The following is an 11,691-nucleotide window of genomic DNA, read 5'->3' on the forward strand; positions in this document are numbered from 1 at the left end:
GTAAAATGTGGGCTAGACAAAGGAACTGTTACATGGATCTGTAATTGGTTGACCGGCCGAACCCAAAGGGTGCTCAACAATGGCTCCTTTTCATCCTGGAGAAAAGTGACCAGTGGGGTCCCACAGGGCTCTGTCCTGGGCCCAGTGCTATTCAACATCTTTATCAATGACCTGGATGACAGAATTGGGGGCATACTTATCAAATTTGCAGATGACACCAAATTAGGGGGAATAGCTAATACCCCAGAGGACAGGATCAAGATTCAAAATGACCTGAATAGACTAGAAAGCCGGGCCAAAGCTAACAAAATGAAATTCAACACGGAGAAATGTAAGGTATTGCACTTAGGGCGGAAAAATAAAATGCACAGATATAGGATGGGTGACACCTGGCTGAATGAAACTACGTGTGAAAGGGATCTAGGAGTCCAAGTAGACTACAAGTTGAACATGAGTGAACAGTGTGATGCGGCAGCTAAAAAGACCAATGCTATTTTAGGCTTCATCAATAGAAGTATAGTGTCTAGATCAAGAGAAGTAATAGTGCCACTGTATTCTGCTCTGGTCAGGCCCCACCTAGAATATTGTGTCCAGTTCTGGGCACCACAATTCAGAAAGGACATTGAGAAACTGGAGCGTGTCCAAAGGAGGGCGACAAAAATGGTGAAGGGTCTGGAAACCATGCCCTATGAGGAACAACTCAGGGAGCTGGGGATGTTTAGCCTGGAGAAAAGAAGGTTAAGAGGAGATATGATAGCCCTGTTTAAATATTTGAAAGGATGTCATATTGAAGAGGGAGCAAGCTTGTTTTCAGCTGCTCCAGAGAACAGGACCCGGAACAATGGATGCAAGCTACAGGAAAAGAGATTCCACCTGAACATTAGGAGGAACTTCCTGACAGTAAGGGCTGTTCAACAATGGAATGCACTCCCTCGGAGGGTGATAGAGTCTCCTTCCTTGGAGGTCTTTAAACAGAGGCTGGATGGCCATCTGTCAGGGATGCTTTGATTTGGATTTCCTGCATGGCAGGGGGTTGGACTGGATGGCCCTAGTGGTCTCTTCCAACTCTACGATTCTATGATTCTATGATTAATATGTTCTCTCTAGGAATCTCTAGGCCCTCCAGCGATTTGAATTCATTTAGGTAGCTAGGGCCCTGTACAAACTGGCACTTCGTACAGCCTGGGGTCAGAGTCGGGGTGCAGCGTCTTGATGGCGCACACCTGACTCCATTTCCCCCAGGGCACCCTGATGTGGTGCACTGCTCTAGACGGTACATGGAATCACGACGCACCTCCGCTGCTGCATCGCTGTGGCTATGGCGCCTTTGAGGGCGCAAAAAGGAACTGCGACTCCTTTCTGCACCCTTCAGAGGCTAGATCAGGGCCGCGGCATGAGGTTGCCTCGGACTTGATCTGGCCAGGAAAGGGGCAATCTGTATAGCCCCTAGGTCTTTAACTTGTTCAGGGCTAAAGTGCCTTTACTGTATCATTTAATTTATTTTTATCAATTAGTTTTTCTTTTGTATGGTTTAAGCAAAGATGGTTTAAGGTTATCTCAAACTATTTAATGTATGGGACTAGCATTCCTCAGTGTGCCAGGGTTTGGTACCACATTTCTGCCTGTTACGTACAACTATTTCTTTCTTTCCTGAAAAACTCGCTGAGAACTAGTAGCTGATGCCTCATGGATTAGCACATGGTTTAAATGTGTCCATCGGAATCCTCTAGATTATCAATTCCCTTAAGTATATTAAGTAATACTTCCCTAACCATGATATTATTAAGCCATCTGACGCATGAAAATGTAGGTGTTTTGTATATGCGAGAAAGAAATATTACTGGTTACCTATAATTAGGTTAATAAAGCACTTGGATAGATGATTTTTCTGTTTATGATTACCCATGGAATGAAGCTACTTGAAAAAAAGAGCACACACAATAGTTCATATCTAAACACTTTATTTGATCAATTCTGATGGAGGGCAGAATGACTTTGTTGGATTTGATAGAATTGCTCTTTTGGAAGACTATACGGGAATATTCAAGCATCTTTTCCATTAAAAATTACAGTTTTGACATTACACAATTTCATTCGTTTTAATTTCACAAAAGATAAAGAATAATATAAATGCCAACATCACACTTCGCTTACAGTCATAATTATAAACTGCTTTTCCACCTGAAGTTGGGAGAATTTTCATATGCTGTAACAGAAGACAAAAAAGACGACTAAACAAGCAAGTATGTAAAAATATTTAAAGCAGAAAGTGATTAAAACACAACTATAGGTTAATATGATTTTGTTAATATATTGCATCTCTCAAAGATTAGCAACATGGATTTGTAAAACACCACTGTAACATGCATTTGCTTTTGAGAAAAATGCTATTTTGACAAGTGATCCTTATTTAAATTTCTTTTTTAATGACATGAAGCCTAATATTCATAACTCAGGTATTTTCTATAATCCTATAATTCTATGTTATTAATATATTATAATATATGTCATTGAGACTGCATCTTATACTCATTTAATTGGAAATAACCCCTCAAATGATCAAATTTTGTCTGGTAATTTTAGTCCTTTCTCCTGATATTTTTTCTATTATGAAGATTGTGCTTACCTATTTAAGCAAAAAGATTATTCCTGAATAGATGCTAAAGTGTGGAAGAATATTTTTGTGAAAACTGCCTTTGATTTAAAACTAAGATCAGGGTGCCACTTCAAAAAGCTTAAAATTTTGTAGCTGTATCAAGGAACCCACTGAATATTTGAAAATGTATGTATATCTTGTAGGTAGGGACCAACTCCTGGCTGCAGTGTCTTGTGGTTAAAGAAGAAATGGGGTAGAGACTGTTTCTTTCTCTCAAAGTGTACCTTTTAGTTTCACAGGTTTAATACATAGATGATGATGATGATGATATTTATTTGTACCCTGCCTTTTCTCAGAATTGGGATTCAAGGTCACTTACAATTTTAAAAAGCAATACAGTTAAAACCATACAAAAAAGTGTACATTAAAACAGATTTAAACTAGTGATAACCATGCATGCTATCATGCATAAATGGCATGGCACTTGGACTTGTCCTGCCAGTTTGGTTGCAATCCTTTATGCATTTACCTGGGAGAAAGCCCTAATAAAATAAAAGGGGTTTATTTTTTAGTAGACAAGATTGCATTATTAATGTCCAATACAGGTTCCTTAAGAGTATAGCCTACACATGGCTATATTTGCTCAAAATGGAATTTCAGGAGAATCCTGACTTACTGTGCATGTAGCTTTGTACTCTTACATGGTTCTTCCCATCTTTGGGAGTTGCTAAACAAGAGTATTTGTTTCTATGAGTGCCTGCCCAAGAATTGAGGTCTGCTGGAGGGGCCCTCCTCTGTATCCACCAATGAGATTAATACACTGTGAGTATGTAGGAGAAGGCCTTGTCAGAGGTGGCACTGCAGTTGTGGAATGCCCTCCCTGTAGAGGCTTGACTAGTGCCAACACAGGTTTCACCTGAGTAAAAATATAGTTGTTAACTAGAGCCTTTAGGGCCAGATTTATTCAAAAATGTTTATGCCCATGGTTCTAAACAGTTTGATTTGATTTTAACCTGTCAGCTTGTTTAATATGTTTTGGGGGCTGTGCAGACTGGCGATTAAGGCCGGCCTGGGGCGAAGTCAGGATGTGGCATCCATATGATGCATGTCCCGATGCCCCCATGGCGGCATGACACCACGCACTGCTCCACACAGCGCATGGCATCATGGCGCTCCTCTGGTGCTGCATTTACATGATGCAGTGCCAAAAGAGCACCTTAAAGCTGTGGCTATTACACCCTTTCCAGGGCACAAAAAGAAGCCGCATTTTGCAGCTTCTTTTTGCACCCTGGAAAGGCCGGATTGGGACTGTGGCATGCAATTGCTGTGGCCCTGATCTGGGAAAGATGAAGGCAGCTGCAGACTGCCCCTTCAGGAGTGGTTTGCACAGCCCATTGCTCTATTTAAATTATTTGTATTTTTAAAAGTTATTTTAATTTGCTTGTACTGATTTCACTTGTATGCTGTCCTGAGATACTATGATAACTAGGCAAGCTATAAATACTGTTTATTGTTGTTGTGTGTCTTCAAGTCATTTCTGACTTCTGGTGATCCTAGGTAACCCTATCACATACCTTTTTAAAAATAAAAACAAATATCTGCTGATAAAACAGTAAGTCAGTTTCTATCAGAATTAGTAGGGCATTTTTTTTGTCTTCCCATTGCAACCCTCCCATACAGCCCAAGAAACTGTTTGCACAGCCCCTTGGTCTATTTAAATTATTTGTATTTTTAAAAGTTTTTTAATTTGCTTGTACTGGTTTTATCTGTAGGCTGTCCTGAGATACTGTGATAACTGGGCAAGCTATAAATGCAAGCTAGAAATACTATTTATTGTTGTGTGTCTTCAAGTCACTTCTGATTTGTAGTGATCCTAAGGTAATCCTATCACATACCTTTTTAAAAATAAAAATAAATATCTGCTGATAAAACTGGTTCTGTCAGAATTAGTAGGGTATTTTTTTCCTTCCCACTGCAACCTTCCCATACACCCCCCAAAATGTCCTGGAAGGCTGGGATCCTTCTCAAGCTCGCTTTTTAGTGGGACTAAGGGCCACAGGGGAGAGGGAGGAGAACTCTCCATTCCCAATACTAGCACTGCAGTACCAGTACAGCATTTTATGTAGAATTTAAGACATTATTCTTGCTTCTGTTTGCTAACAATCCAATTGCTGTAAATTAATTAAAAATACTGTACTTTTTGCTATCCTGGCTTGTAAAAAGCCTAGAATTCCATTTTTGTTGACTATACTTTTTGTTTATCTGGACTAAAGGAAAAGCCAGATTTGGCTACAATAAGCCACGATTCTCTGAAATTTAAGTGGCTACCTGTGAACACAAAACCACATTTCTGTTGCTACCCTGTCTGTGAGAAGGAGTGTATGACTTACTTTGTGAATCAACATCTGGATCAACATCTATACACACACACTTTTAGAATGCAATTGTTAAGGTCAAAGCTACTTACACACTTTCCCTTCCTTTTCTAGTTTCTTCAAGTGATGTGTTAGATTTATTTCTGCAACTTTATGTAAATGTTCAGGTGTGTCCTATATTTAAGGAAATCAAAATAGACATATTATGTATTTTGAATGTCAACATTTTGTATGTACAAGCCATTACATTAATATAATATCAATTAGCACATTAAAAATGTTACACAACTATAGTAATGCCAAGAAAAAGAAGAATACTTTAGTCAGAACAAATTAAAGCACTCTTGGGGATTTTCAACTCTCTGGCCTCAAAAGTGACATTTTACTGCAGTACCTATTCCTATATGCATTAGCAGGAACAAAACGATCTACTTAGGCTCACACAGTATGTTAGTCCAGTGAAATCTTTGACACTTTCTCTCTGAACAATTGATATCTAAGCAGAATTATGAATTGCTGTTTAAAGATGCCTCCTAGCTTCAGAAGCAGTTAGTGCTGCAGGGAAACTAGGGCAAATCCCTAATTTAATTATGCTAGTTATTGTTATTATGTATTACTCACTTTGTAATGCCCTACTATTAAATTTGTTGTTGTTAACTGCCCTCGACTCGATCTTGACCCATAGTGACCCTATGCATGAGACATTTTCAAGACCCTCTGTCCTCCACTGCTCTGTTTAATTCCTGCAAACGCATACTCGTAACCTTAATAGAGTCCATCTTTGTAGCATGTGGCCTTCCTCTCTTTATACTTCCCTCCAACTTTCCTAGCATTATTGTTTTTTTCCAATGAGTCCTCCCTTCTCATGATGTGTCCAAAGTACGACTGCCTCAGTTTTGTCATCTTGGCTTCCAGGGAGCTTTCCGGCTTGATCTGCTCTACAACCTATTTTTTTTGTCCTTTTGGCTGTCCACAGGATCCTCAGCACTCTTCTCCAGCACCCCATCTCAAATAAATTGATTTTCTTCCCATCTTGTTTCTTAACTATCCAGTTCCCACATCCATCCATAGTAATAGGGAATACGATGGCTTGTATGATGCTAACTTTTGTGCTCTTTGCATTTTAGGATCTTTTCTAGTTCTTTCACAGCTGCTCTCCCAATTCTTCATCTTCTTCTGATTTCCTGGCTGAAACCCCTGTTCTTATCAATATTTGATCCCAGGTATGAGAATTCTTTTACTATTTCTGTTTCCTTGTTGTCTAGGTTAAATTTGTGTAGATTCTCCGTGGTCATTATTTTTGTTTTCTTTATGTTCACCAGTAGGCCTGCCCACTCTCTTCCTTAGTAGGTGTTCTGTGAGGTTTTCTGTTAGTACTATGGTATCATTTGCGTATCTTAGACTGTTGATATTCCTTCCTCCTATTTTCACTTCTTCTTCTTCTATGTCCAGGTTTGTTTTTCTTATAATATGTTCAGCATACAAGTTGAACAGATAGAGCAAAAGGACACAGCTTTGTCTGTCCCCTTTGCATATTGGGAACCATTCTGCTTCTCCGTGTTCTGTTCTGACAGTAGCCTCTTGTCCCGAGTAATGATTCCTTATCAGAACTATCAGATGTGTTGGCACTCCAATGTCTTTAAGGCCATTCCATAGCTTTTCATGATCTGTGCAAAGGCTTTATTATAGGGTGGAACAAACCAGCATAAAAAGCCGGCTTCCAGCCAGCTTGGGAACGTGGTGTACATATGATGAACACCCATTAGATGCCTTTCTGCCTACATATGGGCTGGCTTCCGGGTGCTCCGGCGGCTTGGCATTTAGACACTGCACACCGCCAGAGCGTCTTAAAGCACGCTTCCGGTTGCAGCAGGACCAAAAAGCAGGAGCAAAAATGAATGACTGTTTGCCAATTCTTTTTGGGCTAGCAAAAAGGCAGATTGGGGCCTTGGTCTGTGGCTTCTGTGGCCCCAATCCGGATTTGTCAGGTGAGGCTTCAAGCTGCCCCTTTGGGGTGATTTGTTTCGCCACATAGTCTGTAAAGCACATGCTGATTTTATTTTGGAATTCTCTGGTGTGCTCCATTATCCATTATATGATTGCAATGTGGTCCCTAGTGCCTCTTCCTTTCCTAAGCCCTGTTTAGACCTCTGGGATTTCTCTCTCCATGTACGGTTGAAGTCTGTGTTGCAGAATATTGAGCAAAAATTTGCTTGCGTGGGAGATCAGTGCTACGGTCCTATAGTTGCTGCAGTCTTTTTTATCTCCTTTTTTGTGGATGGGGATGTATATGGATCACTTCCAGTCTGTTGGCCATCATTTTGTTTTCCTTATCTGTTGATATACAGTGGTACCTCGGGATACGAAATACCCAGGTTACGAAATTTTCGGGATACGAAAAAATCCCATTGGAAATCATTGTTCCGGGTTACGAATGTATTTTCGGGTTACGAAGAAAATTTTTGGTGCTTTTCGGCGCTTTTTCGCACGAAACGCGGCTTTTCCCCATTAGCGCCTATGGCAATTCGGCTTACGAAGGCTTTTCGGGTTACGAAAGCGGCCGCGGAACGAATTACTTTCGTAACCCGAGGCACCACTGTATGTTGGTTAGCACTAGAGCTGACTCTGTCAATGTGGACTGCAGCAGTTCAAATGGAATATTACCTGTTCCTAGTGATTTGGTTTTTTTGCCATTTTGCTTATAGCAGATTCCACCTCGCTTTTTAGAATTTGGGGTTCACCTTCATATGGCTCTTTGTTCCATGTATCCTTCATGTTGTCATCTCTTTTATATAACTCTTCTGTTAAACTCGACTATTAAATACATATTTTATTATTTAATATATATTTTATTACTATGCACTCCATGTATCTGAGTGGTCCATCCATCCATCCATTATCCTGCCTCTCTCTCAATATGGGACCCACAGTGGATTGCAATATGAATTAAAACAAAATACAATTAAAACAATGGATAATACAAAAGTAAAACTGTCTCACAAATAGTATTTAAACAATCAAAACTGTTTTAAAAGGCTGTTAAAATGAGAAAAATACAACACACCCCAATTAAAAGACATTTTGCATGTCTGAAGCTTCTGTAAGCTCTGATTTTTGTCCCATGTAGTTTAAAAAAACTTAGTTAAAAGTTTACTTTTACTTTGAGATTTTTCTCTAAAAAATTTGACTCTGCAAAGACCTAGTGAGACCCTTAAATCCCACCATAGCAAAACAATTGGGATGATGAACAACTGGTGGTGTGCTTTGCTCTAGTGAAAACACACATCATACACCACATTTCCTGCCACAGAAACTCTGTTGTAAACCATTAATTGTATTGCCACTGCTTCTACTGAAGATGCATTCTTAAATTCAAAACCAGATGTTAGTTACCTTATATACAATTTTCACAAGTTCCTCTGCAGTGAGAGATTTTTCAGTATTCTCTTTTAAGACACTTAGGATTTGCTGTTCGCGTGCATTTCTGTGAGAAATGTATTCTTGTATTTTGGTTCTTGCTTCTTTTATTACTGGACCATGTCCTATAATGGGGAAAAATGTTGTTTATACAATAAAGATACCAGGTGAAAAGAAGATGCGGTGGTTCCAAACACTGATGTTGTTTATCAGGATGTTAGTAACTATCTTAATTTTATACCTTCTGTTGTGCATTGCTGTTGAGCGTTAAACTCTGGACAGAAATACATTTGTTGTGCAGAATTGGAAGCCCTCTAGTGGGAAAAAGAAGTTTCACAACTTAGTGGTCACTATTACTGTAGTACATACAAAGCCTTCAGGTTTATGACAGCCCCATGAATTTCACAAGAATTTCTTATAAATACTCAGAGATAATGTGTTGTTGCCTTCCTCTGAAATACAGCCTACATCAGCTGGTGTATTTTAAGAGGAAACTACACTAGACACAAGTAAATGTAAAGGAGCTGCAACAACTTTTTGTTTACAATGAAAAGTGGCTTTGCGAAGTATGTATTAGAGGGATATGGATGAACTGAATGCTTCACTCTCCATATTACAATTTTCCTGGTTAGACACTTGTTTAGAAGGTTAGAGTGGAGAATCAGAACCTGGGAAGTGTGTCAGTCTAGAATTTGAGTCAGTAGGTAAATCACCAGTATAAAGAGAGTTACTCACTTCACCTCCATGCAAAACTGTCCCTGCTTTCAAGGGTTTCCTGCAGGATTTTGCATATTACTGTGTAAGGTTTGTCCCTTCATCCACTGAACCTACCAAAAATTACTTGCCAGCATCATTCCATTTTTGTCTTCACAACAGTCTGGGAGGAAAGGCTGAGCAGACTTAGGGCCCGTACAGATAGGCCAAAATAAAGCTGCTTTTAGTCACTTTGGAGGTATGCTGTTTAAAGGATGCATGCGTCCTAAGAGTCCAAAAGCTGCGCCAAAGCTGTGCTCTAGTCCTTAGGACTGGAGTGTGGCTTTGGCACGGCTTCCGGACTCTTAGGATGCATGCATCATTTAAACAGCATACCTCCAAAGTGACTTGAAGTAGCTTTATTTTGGCCTGTCTGTACTGGGCCTTAGACACATCCAACATGGATTCCTGTCATCCCAAATAAATTACTACACATGTATTAAAGAGAATCTAATGGAGGAATACTTTTCAAGGCATTTGTTCACAAAGTCTTCAAAAAGTTATCAGAACAATCCAAGCTGGTCTGTTGTATTCAGTAAGAATGTACAGAGAAATGACAAAAATTCCATGCCTTTTTACCAATCCCTTTCAAATATCTGCTTAATGATTTGCTATAGATATTAGGGTATTTAATAATTTGGAGTAGAACAAAGGGCCCATCAATGAACAGAGCTTGGAAAGATATCTCCTCCCCCCCATCTTACAGAATTCCTCTGCTATCTTGGCCATTGGCCAAGCTGGCTGGAGAACTCTGAGAGTTGTAGTCCAAACAAATAATTTCCCCCCCCAAACTCTATTTATCAAGGGTGCATCCCAACTCTACTCAAGGCTCTTTTAAATAAAATAAAATAAAATAAAATAAAATAAAATGCAGTGCAAGTCTAGGCTGAAGCCTGCTATGAATAAGAAAATATCACAAAAGCATCTTGTAAACAAGATTCAGATACACAGGAGCCCTCTCCTACCCCTGCCATGAAAGGACAATGATTTACAGAGGGATCGCCAGGCTCTAGATATGCACAGCAAGATATAAAGGATTTTGAACAGCAGTTCTGGCAGTGAAAGTTGTAATGGGGAGGATGAGAACTAATGTGGCAGTTATTCAAGTCAAAGGTACCACTAACCAGGATATATTAAATCAGCTTTCATTTTCAGTAGCTTTTCCAATGATTTCATGTAATCATAAAGGTCTTCAAACACTGCTGTTCCTTCCCCTAAAATACAGTCACCAGAAAATATTGCATTTTCTTCTAGGAGATGTAAAACCATGTGATCATCTGTATGCCCAGGTGTATATAAAACTCTGAAGAAGAAAAAAAAAAAGGCAAAGAAGGAGAAACTTTATTTTTTCATTATACTTTCTACCTAATACTACTCTTCTACAGTAAAGCATGAGGGAGCTAACAAAAGCTATAACAATATTGTTAAAGCATAAAACATTAATTGGACTCTATTTTTGACCATTAAGAGCTGGTAACTATATGAATTAAAATTATTTTTAGTAGATTTTTAAAAAATCCACAGCACAGATAAAATCAGTAAGCCAAAGGTCTGTCTGAGTAAGGGGTGAAACAGACCACCCCGAAGAAGCGGCTTCTGGTCACCCCTTCACTTGCCAGGTTGAGGCTGTGGCAACCGCATGCCATGCCCTCAACCCAGCCTTTTCCCAATGCAAAAAGGAGGGGCAGAAAGCAGCTCCTTTTTGCACCAGGGAAGGGGCACCTTTGTCACAGTGTTTTTCCAGGGTTTCTTTGGTGCAGCATGTGTAAACGCTGCGCCATTGAAACACTGTGTATCTGCTGTTCGTGTGGTTGGCCATGTGGCTTCCTGGCAGACTCGGGGTGTGCTGCTATCTGAACGCCACGTCCCTACTCCGCCTGGAAGCCAGCTCTTTTTGACCATCGGTTTTGCCCCAAGAGAGTAATCATGCATCTCTGAAAGGGTAACAGTGATGGGTTAAACAAATCTCCTTGGAAAAGTTCTAAAGGCCTGGTGTAGCTACCAAGAAGACTCTCTTTCATCTTTGTCAAATGCATTTCTGATGCTGGCAAGACCAAAGAGGCTCTTCAAAAGATCTGAGGTGGTCTGTATGGGAGGAAGTGCTCCTTCAGGCAAGGGGATTTTAAGCCATTTAGGTAGAATTCAAAGATATAGCCATGTTAGTCTGTAGAATCAGCATGTAGAGAGATCGTGTAGCACCTTTGAGACTAACTGCAAGAAAGAAGTCGGCAACACGAGCTTTTGTAGACTAAAGAGTACTTCTGAGGAAGCCTGCATCTAAGCAAGCAGACTTTAGTCTATGAAAGTTCATGCTGCCAACTTCTTTATTTCAGTTAGTCTCTAAGGTTCTACAAGATCTCTCTACATTATGCCATTTAGGGCTTTAAAAGGTCCTAACTTTGAAGTGTGGTCAGACAACATATTAAGAGCCAATAAAGGTTTTGTAAATGCTCCTTTAAAACCAGAACCTGGAAATGTTACTTTTTAAAAATGACAATCCCCAATGAATATGCCCACATGGTAACTTTTCCAAGCTCTGTCTATCGCTAC

The 11,691-nt window shown here is 39.8% G+C and overlaps 1 protein-coding gene across 1 annotated transcript; it reads right to left on the bottom strand.

The window, feature by feature from the left end:
• Window positions 1-1,944: 1,944 nt before the first annotated feature.
• LACTB2 (lactamase beta 2) lies at window positions 1,945-10,469 on the bottom strand. The gene is made up of 4 exons (XM_042466133.1): window positions 10,266-10,469; window positions 8,365-8,513; window positions 5,064-5,145; window positions 1,945-2,206 (listed from the first exon to the last, which is right to left on the bottom strand). The coding sequence occupies exons 1-4, from the start codon at window positions 10,408-10,410 to the stop codon at window positions 2,163-2,165; spliced, it is 420 nt and encodes a 139-aa protein (XP_042322067.1). The 5' UTR covers window positions 10,411-10,469; the 3' UTR covers window positions 1,945-2,162.
• Between the last annotated feature and the right edge of the window lie 1,222 nt (window positions 10,470-11,691).

The sequence above is a fragment of the Sceloporus undulatus genome, chromosome 4 (genome assembly GCF_019175285.1).
Source record: "Sceloporus undulatus isolate JIND9_A2432 ecotype Alabama chromosome 4, SceUnd_v1.1, whole genome shotgun sequence".
NCBI classification, from domain to species: domain Eukaryota; kingdom Metazoa; phylum Chordata; class Lepidosauria; order Squamata; family Phrynosomatidae; genus Sceloporus; species Sceloporus undulatus.

Excerpts from the sequence above, each read along its gene's own strand:
- LACTB2 (XM_042466133.1), bottom strand. The coding sequence starts at position 10,410 with ATGGTTTTACATCTCCTAGAAGAAAATGCAATATTTTCTGGTGACTGT. Across the intron at positions 8,514-10,265 it reads AGCTGATTTAATATATCCTG|GACATGGTCCAGTAATAAAA; the intron begins GTTAGTGGTACC and ends TCCCCATTATAG. Across the intron at positions 2,207-5,063 it reads AGAAAAGGAAGGGAAAGTGT|CATATGAAAATTCTCCCAAC; the intron begins GTAAGTAGCTTT and ends CTTCTGTTACAG.